General features: G+C 37.3%; 1 protein-coding gene across 1 annotated transcript; it reads right to left on the bottom strand.

The window, feature by feature from the left end:
* Window positions 1-210: 210 nt before the first annotated feature.
* On the bottom strand, window positions 211-2094 carry LOC135083476 (serine protease inhibitor 77Ba-like). Its single transcript, XM_063978214.1, has one exon. The coding sequence runs from the start codon at window positions 2025-2027 to the stop codon at window positions 828-830; it is 1200 nt and encodes a 399-aa protein (XP_063834284.1). The 5' UTR covers window positions 2028-2094; the 3' UTR covers window positions 211-827.
* Window positions 2095-9938: the final 7844 nt, after the last annotated feature.

The following is a 9938-nucleotide window of genomic DNA, read 5'->3' as shown; positions in this document are numbered from 1 at the left end:
GTTTTTGCAGATTCAAAACGGTTGGAGTTACCCAATTAATTTGGCATACAAAAAGTTACTAGTTACTAGTATGTAATTATAAATTTAATTAGAAACTTATTAAATTATAAACAGCCTACAACATAAATATCGTATCATGAATATGATAAAATTAAATATTGTGTAATTTTCTCACGCTCGACAATAATGAATGAATAATAAAACACATAATTTAAAACACGTTTTTATTTCAGTACAAAAATTCATACATTACATCCTATGACTGGCCAATCACAAAATATTAACAATTCGCGAACGAAAACAATAAAAATATAGGTACATAATATTAATGGTAACTTTAATTTGTACAGTCATGAACACAAAGAAATAATATAACTTTTAAGTTTAAAAAAGGTTCTTATGACAACTAGATAGATGACATTATCGCAGAACCCAATCTATCGTGGTACAGAAGACCGCACATTAGCTAAACACTGGCATTTTGTGTACCTAGCTGTAATACCTACCTACTTTGGCTGAGTTGCACCACCAACTTTGACCGTAACTATAACGATAACCGGTGCTTTTTGTATGGAGTTTGACAGATTTCTGACGTTTGTCAAAGTTAAAGTAAGATGGTGCAACCCAGCCTTAGGTGCTATTTAGCTACAAAATTAATTAGTGGCAGGAATGTTGCTTACAGTTATAATAAAATTAATCTACATGTGAAATCAAAATAAGAAACAAAATGGCGTGTCCATTTTATTTTGTTTCTATTTTATTTTCATAATACAATTAGTCAACTTCACAGAAAACATCGTCTCGAGATTCCAAATATTCAAAACCAATCAATCTAAAGATGGCTCACCGTAGACACCAGCGAATAATATTACATTTGAACTTCTCTCCATTATTAAAAATATGAATTCCCTATTCGCTTCAAACCTTTGCGCTAGAATGCGATTTTCCAAACCTACAACGGTTGACGCTGCTGCCGTAGTCCCTTCCTCCGTGACTTCAATCTCAACATTCTGAATCGTCTTTGTGACGTACAAAGGACTGTCTGCTACACCAGGCAGCTGGGATTTCTTGGAATCAAATATGGAAACTATGCCAGAGTACTGCAACGGAGTTATCATATCCTGACGAGTCGATAATTTAAAACGGGGGATAAAACAATCCACGTCAGTGCCACTGCCAGTTTCCCTTAACTCAGCGATCCAATCCATGGGTTTGGTAGCCAAATTCTTCAAAACTTTGTTAGTAGGGACCCCATTGAAAGGCAATAAAATCATCATAGAATACTGCCCGTTCTTCCCGTATGTCATTTCTAAAACTTGGGCCTCAATTTGCTCGGGATACGCAATATTATGTGGTGCTTTTTGGTACATCATGTTCACTGATCCTATGTTCTTCCCTTGGAGGTTGAAGAATGAGCTTTCTTTTGTTCGGGACGGGTCGAATTGGTACGTCCAGCTTGCTTTGAAGTAGAGAGCATCCACCAGGACCATTCTTAAATCTGTCAGGAGCTCAGGAGTTACTGCATTGGCAATTAGTCCATCCGTAGCGAGGCACACGTACAAATTAATATCGTGGGCTAGTTTCGTGGTGTTAGATGGGTCCACCACATAAATGTCAGTGTTATAAGACGTTGCTGCTTCACAAAATTCGGGCAACACCTCCAAAGAGCAATCAGGAAACATAGCTGATTGTCCTATTAACGTGACATCTTCTTTGTTACTCTTTAATTGATTATTCACAGCTCTGTGCAAAGCTTGAGTCGTTCTCAAGTCTCTCGGCAGTTTTAATCCTTTCATTAATTCCAAGAACGTTTCGCCAGAAGATCCTTCGGCTAATAAAGAGAATATGCTCCATATCGATAAAGGTGATATAGCGATGTTCTTATTGCCAAAATTGTCTTGGTAAGCGTAAGTGTTTTCGAGTAGTTGCAGCGCGAATTCGTTTATAGGCGCGAAGCTTTGTATTTCTGCCGGCGCTGCGCACGCGCTCGCGAAAACCGCGCACACCACTGATACAACCTTCCACATTCTACTCACAGATAGTACTAAGTTCGACTCCGACGCAAACCGATCCAATCCACAATGGACTTCTCACGTCGGACTCACAATGACTATCATTTAACTGATTACCTAACCTCTAATCACGATCCAAGGGTTTATATGGACTAGCGTGCGAGTCAATCGATTTGTTTCACTTGACTGTCCCTAATTCGGATAATAAATCGTTTAGGATCGAATTAGCTGTTGTTTGTGCAAGTTTAAATTATGTGTTTGTAATTAGCGTGATAAAATTGAAAAGCTTGAGACATTAAAACGTTTTGTTAATTACTTTGTACCTAGTCAATGAAGAAAAATAGCTTTTTCGTATTAAAATCGTTCGTTTCAGCTAAATGACGTCCACTGCTGTTCAAAGGCCTCCCTCAAGGATTTCCATAACGACTGAATTGTCCTGCGCCGCCTGCATCCAGGCACCTCCCGCGTATGTAGTTAGTAAAATTGACCTAATTTTATATGCTGTCATAACGTCATTGCCCATATAAAAAGACAATACTTGAGGGCAAATGTATGACAAATGGAACCCTTGATGTCACTAGTTGGCAAAGTCATTCAGCTATTAGTTACAAAGCTGTTCTTGTTGTTGTTACTCTTTAACATCCTTTAATTATGTGACTTGCAAAAAAATCGGATGCTGAAGTCACTAAAAATCTAAAGCAAAACTAAATCCGTTTTCAAGGCGTTAGTGAAGTGTTTTATTCTTTTGGAATTATTGGTAAAGGTGTTAACTGCCCAATTAAGAAGAAGCTGACCTTTGTCTTCATCAAGTATGAATCTAGATTGAAATGCTTGTAGCAATTAACTACTGTTTTGACCTTTAACCCCTACAACCGTGTCAAGTGGTCTTAAGATATGTCACAACTCTTAAGATCGAGATTCGAGACACAATTAGGTGTTGACATAGATATTTAACATTTGACCTTGCGTTAAGGTGCGACTGCACTGTTGGCTTTTGGCTGCATTGACATTAAAATACGTGTAGCTTAAACGAATCAGGGCAGTTATCCACTAAGGAGGAGGAGAGACGAGTGATCACGAGTACGAAGACGACTGGAATAGTGGCAGGTTATTTCCACCAATGCGGAGGGAAGCGGAGATGTCCTTGTCCGGAGACTTCTTCTCTTGTTGTTTTGTTTCTCTGCTCTGTCCCATTAAGTGCAACATTTATTATCGAAATTCCACACAATATCTCGTCTCAGCTCTTCTCACTCATGTATCGGCTACACTTTGGTGGAAAACGGGCTTTAGGAGCGTGTGATAATGGCTACATGAAAAAAGATTTGTTAGACGTTTTTCATATTTTATTGTAGGTAATCAAATCGTATAAATCAAATCAAAATACCTCTCTAATGATTAGTTATAAATATCAATAAAGATATGAAAATAATTGGACCTTAATAATACCTACCTAAATTGGGAAAAACGAACAGGAAAAATAAAAATGCCAGTTTTGGTATAATATTCGTGGAAAGTACAATTTGGCAGAATTTGTATTAATTTTAGTTAATATCAAACTGTAAATTTCCTCCTAACGAAATCAGCATCAGCGCCCTGCTGGATGGACCTTGCTGCTACCTTTATAAGGTCATCTGTCCACATTGTAAGTGGACGTCACACGTGCACTTGTCGATACTCTACTTCCCTACTAATCTATATTATAAAGAGGTGAAGTTTGTGTGTTTGTATATTTGTTAAATTGTAAGGGGTAATCTCGGGATCTACTGAACCGATTTTTTAAATTCTTTCACCAACAGAAAGCCACATTATTGCTGAGTGTCATAGGTTATAATATAAAAAAACGAAAAATTCTACTCGGGCGAAGCCGCGGGCGGAAAGCTAGTACTATCTTAAATGCGAAAATAACCGTTTGTCTATTACGCATTCATCTCTCTCTAGACAACTAAAACTATTTTGATGAAATTTCATAGTTCTGTTATAGAATAGTTTATACTAGGAAGCTAGAAACATTGAATTTTCGAATAGTTCCAGTTTATTTTGTAACCTATTATTGGTACCGTTTGAAAGATCAGATCACTTTCAGGATCAGAAACCAGTTTTTCGATATCTTGTATAGTTTAGAAATAATCGAGTGAGATCACTTATCGTTTCCACCCTGTATTATTATCCCGATTTTTGAAACAGGGACGCGTGCGATAAAGTTTGTTTGTGACATGTAAAATTTAAAAATCCAAAAGTAAAAGCTGGTAAAATTTATTTTTACAAGCGTGAGGTGTGCATCAGTGTGAACCTCAGTGTGAACGTATGTTTATGATTTATTCGTATAGCTACACTATCTAGTTAGTATACACCCGTTAAATTACTTAATCGACATTTACATCAAGGCTACAATTAATTGTCATGTGTGGGAACATGCAGATCAGAGACATGCTAAATGATAAAACTGTTGGCTTGTTAACGTTTATGTGGATTGAAGTTTATTATTGCTGTTTTAAAATCATGAACACCGACGTTTTTGGTGATGCCAAACATTTGAAGGCCTATGTTCAGCAGTGGACGTCCTTTGGCTGATATATGGTGATGATGATGAACCAATGTTTTTATTAATTGCACCTGCAAGTACCTACTAAAATCTTACACTACGTCTTCTAAATAATACTACCTATGATATTGAACCGTAGCAGTAGCGAAAATTTGACAATTTTCAAGAAAGCTTCCCGCTTTTTCAACAAATTTTGATTTCACATAATATTATTATACCTACTTACGAAAAATTTTTATTTAATCGATCAAGTCGTCAAGACCCTTTAGAAGCATAATAGAGATTTCTCAAAAAGTAGACTTCTCAAAATGGGAATATCTCATTCGATATGAATATTATATTTTTATACCATAATAAGATTTAAGTTAATACAACATGAGTAAAGCATAAGTCTTGGTTTATTTGCCTCCATCGGAATGTGAACCGCAACCGCAACTTTCGAAGTATTTCCGTACGCAAACCACCAGGCATCAAAATAAGTAGTAAAATAAGAAATACTAGATCATTAATGTATTGTATACTTACCTAGTAAATTAATAGATCACGAAGCACCAGAATGCGGGCAGCGCAGTAGTTGTGAACATTTTTTTTGCCTTTGTCCAGCAGTGGATGTCCCATAATAAATATTCCCACCTCTCGTTCCCAGCACTGCAACACCTGTGTAGCCAGGATCTACAGCTTGACCGCCATAAAAACCCAACCAATGAAGGTCAAGTTTGTCCCGGGGGAAAGTTAAACTGTCATAGGACCCGCAATGACATTAATCAGAAGAACATAGGAGGAGTTCGAAATTAAGGTTCGACTTCCCTCCGATGTCTCATAGTTGAAAAATAATTTTATATTACGGGAGTCGGATTTGACCGAGATTCGGAAGTTCTAGTGGCCCAATAATTTGTGTGGATCCGGGCCGAGTGTTTCCATCTGTCCGGTAGATGTAAACACCTTACTTCCGATAGGTATCCGACTTCAACCGAGTCGGATCCGACCTAATGGAAACAGGGCCTAATGGAGTAAACATTTTTTATTGTTTTATTGATTCCATTAAGGTCATGACCATAGGATATAAAACCTAAGGTCTAAGGATTGTATTTTTTTGTAAGCAATATAAAACATAAAGTGGCAAAGGAGATATACTACAGGGTTCTGTATTATACGCCGGCGATTTGCTTCGATTCTCTTCTTCGGATATCATAATGGAGCTAACTCAACAAGTTTTTTTATTTAATTGGAAAATAAACAATTTTAACAAAAGATGCACAAAGGGGGTTCAATTTATAATGCTTCAATAAAATGAAAGAAATGCAATAAAATTGTCTACAAAAAGATTAGAAGATAGCTGAGAATAGTTGAAGAAGGAAAGAAAGGATGAGTTTTAAGAATTGCTTTTTAGTTAGGTACAAGGATCTCCAAAACCGAGTCTTTAGTTTTTTATTATTTTACGATAATCGCAAGTGCGTTGACTTCATCGACCATTTTGTGTTTGTGTGGAATATGCCGTAAGGTTTAAAAATATCCTTGAAATACCGCATTTTGTACTTCAATTCAAATGTTTATTTGCACAATTTTGAATAGGGCAAAGATCTGCACCTCTTATTTGTTTGCAAAAGCCTAGTATGATTATTCGCATAGGTATATTCTTAGGCAATTGTATAAGTAAATAACTGAGTAATCAGCTTTATGTACCACTAAGTAAGTAGGTACACTAATATTACCAGTAAAAGTCCATCATCATTTGTCCTTAACTAAGTGATGTTCATCGTAATAAATGTTTCTTTCTTTCTTTCATCATCATCAGATGCTTAGTGTACACTGCAGAAGGAGCACAATCCTCTTTATTTAACGAGGGATTTGGCCTGCACTCCCATCGCTGGACAGAAGGGTTGGGAAGGCCTGATGTGTGCACATTTTTTCCCTAAGTCGCCTTTTACGACACCCATAGGAAGAGTGGGAGTGGTCCTATTCCAGACCAGTAGAGATTATCTGTAAAAATCAATTTTCTGGTGTAAAAAAAATGTAGTCGTACCTATGCACTACATGACATTCACACCTCTATTTCCCACCGCTGCAACTTCTGTGTAGCCAGGATTTACAGCTTGACCGCCAATAAAACCCAACCAGTGTAGATCAAGTTTGTCCCGGGGGAAAGTTAAACTGTCATTAGACCCGCAACGAAATTAATCAGCAACCTGTGCACTAGTAAAAAGCTGTCAATTGACGTACAAACCGACACCTGAATATATTTATTTAATACAGATATGACAAAATTCCGCGGGTGAACCTGCTATCTATGCTATAGTTTAGAAAACCCGTATGCTGTCAAAATGTTTATGCAAATGAAAGGAAAAGTATGAAAACAGTTATTATGAGGCACACAAACAGACAGCCAACATTCTTGTTAGATAGGTCTAGTATTTGAAGGATACGGTTGCACAACCTGTCAAATGTTAGCTTAATGCATTTGCATTCATTATTTTGTTTATATTACCTACTGTTACTTATATTACAGCTTGTCTGCGGATACTATGCGCCAAGATTAAAATACTACTAGCGGCCGCCCGCGACTTCGTACGCGTAGATCCCGTTTTACCCCCCTAGGGGTTGAATCTAATAGAAGCAAAATCCCGTCTTAGTGAGCACCTACGTTTTAAAAAGAAGCCCCATGCAAAAGAGACTCCTAGCACTTATTTTTTTTTAAATTTATTTATTTATTTATTGCACATAATGAATACACTGTATATTGTTAGGTACTAGGTACTAACATACAAATGCACACCCGGTTGGGCACAGCAATACAAAATAACAGTTATTAAATATTATTAACAATAATTAAATTTATAAATCTTATAAGTCTACCTACTTATAACTTTTATAATATACTAGCGGCCGCCCGCGACTTCGTACGTGTGGATCCCGTTTTTGAGATTTCGTGATGAGTGAGTGAGTCAGTAGTGACCTTTCGCTTTTATAGATATAACCGAGATAGATATACCCCTCTGTTTTATCTCTCAAATTAATAAAAGGACAGATTCCATCACTCTTTCCTACTACTGCAACTCCTGTATAGCCAGGATCTAAACCTGGTGGTTCTTAACCTTTAAGTCACGAGGGACCATTTTACCAAATTTCTGTCTCGTCAGGGACCACTTTTTTTTTTCAAAATCCTATGAAAGGGGAGGTCGATTTCTCGCCCACTGTGCGCCGTTTACGTTGTGTTGACTCGACTCATCACGTCACGTCACTTGTTTATTACGATGTCTTCGTGGACCACTTGGAATGCCTCCAGGGACCACCAGTAGTCCGCGGACCACCGGTTAAGAACCACTGATCTACAGGTTGGCCTCCAATCAAACCAAACCAGTGATAATTAAGTAGTTCCCGGCATAGCTGCAACTCATTGTCATTTACTCTTCATTATCGGAAGACGACCCTCTCTTAATTTACCAGAGGTAAAAGGAAGGATTTGGCCTCACTCCCCAGATGGATTGGGAAGGCCTGATGTTCGTATATTTCTCTCTTAGTCGCCTCTTACGACATCTGCACAAGAGTGGGGGTTCAAATTCTAAATTCTTTATTTGCAATAGGGTAAATCCTTACTAATATTATAAATGCGTAAGTAACTCTGTCTGTCTGTGTCGCTTTCACGCCTAAACCACTGCATCGATTTTGACGAAAGGCATAGAGATAGTTTGAGTCCCGAGAAAGGACATAGGATAGTTTTTATTTCGGTTTTTGAAGCAGGGACGCGCGCGATGAAGTTTTTGTGACAGAGAAAATTTCACGCGGGAGAAGCCGCGGGCGGAAAGCTAGTACTAAATAAATAGGTAACACAGCTTTCAGGAGTAATTAATCTTAGCCTGGACAATGCATTTGAATAGGACTTTCCTGAAGATCTTATCAGTGCCTATCAATCCATCAAATGCTTTGTGTAATTACAGATACAAATCAAATTAGTGACGATACAATTATATCACGTAGGTTGCTAATTAAATGCATGATTGCTACAGCCAGTATTATTATCATAAATGAACAAGGTTTAGAAGGTTTAACTACGAAAAGAAATGCAAAATAACGATGGAAGACACTTTTAAGTAAATTTATTATGTCTAGTAACTTGCTTATTTCGGGCCTTTTCATATAGCTTGCCCTATCACTACTTCGGGACAATAACATAAAGCCATGTTTATAAACTGTTCATAAACAATGTTTCATCATCTTTGTAAACAGTTTATAAATAGTCCATAAACATAGGTGATGAAACATTGTTTATGATACATGTTGCCGTGCTTCCCGCTATGAGTGGAGAGCAAGTGTGGATGGCCAAGTTTCAGAAACCAGTGTTTATGGTAAACTTGTTTCACACTAGTCATAAACAGTTTATCAACAAATGTTGCCTAATGAATACATGGCTTTATAATATCGTCTGGTGCTAAGAAGAAGTGGCCGAAGACAGGTCCGTGGTACTTCGAACTCCTCCTATGTTCTTCTGATTAATTTCGTTGTGGGTCTCTAAAGACAGTTTAACTTTCCCCCGGGACAAACGACCTTCATTGGTTGGATTTTTATTGGCGGTCAAGCTTTAGATTCTAGTTAGACAGGAGTTGAGGGAACGTGAAGTGGGGATAGTACCATTTTAGGTCTCTAGCAGGGATGTTATGGATATCCGTAACCGTAACCTAAACTTTCGGATATCCGAAATAAAAAAGTATCCGAAACCGTAACCGTAACCGATTCAAAAGTTTCGGATAGTTTCGGATGTAGGCAGCTTAAATTGTTTTTTGTATAGCATTATTATGTAAAGGGACAACAGCCTGATTAACCTTTATAATGTGTGCTAAAATGTGTTTCTAAACATTATGGTTGAGACTTGAACAGGGTGGCGCACTGCCTATGTTTGAATTCCGCGCGAAAATATGTAGGTAATTTAAATAATTAATTTCTCAGCCATTTCTTGATGGATTTAAAAAAAAACTTCACCGACTTTTTAGTTTTGGTCTATATTTTAATTTCAGTTAGTAAAATAAAATGTTTTCAACATCACAAAACTTCTTCATTTTAGATGGTATAAGATATTTGGCTTTCATAGTAAGGTCTTGCATAGTAGTAATTAATTTCCACAACACCAGAGGGCGCTTGTCTTGCGGGAACAAACCTGTGGTTGTTATCGTTTCATTATCAACGATACAATTATTACATACCTAGGTTGTATGTTGTGGAATATACGGGAGGAAATCGTATACGCACATTAATTTCTGAAAATATTTCAAGCATATATCTAAAGGTTTTGTTTTAGCCAAAAGAACAAATGGATGTAAACCTATAGATCGTTTCATCCACGAAGACGCGCCCCACCATTCTTCATGGCAATCCTTATGGGAGACCTTTTG

The sequence above is a fragment of the Ostrinia nubilalis genome, chromosome 23 (genome assembly GCF_963855985.1).
Source record: "Ostrinia nubilalis chromosome 23, ilOstNubi1.1, whole genome shotgun sequence".
Classification (NCBI taxonomy): Eukaryota; Metazoa; Arthropoda; class Insecta; order Lepidoptera; family Crambidae; genus Ostrinia; species Ostrinia nubilalis.
Note: the sequence above shows the minus strand (reverse complement) of the source record. Positions and strands in the feature narration are given on the sequence as shown.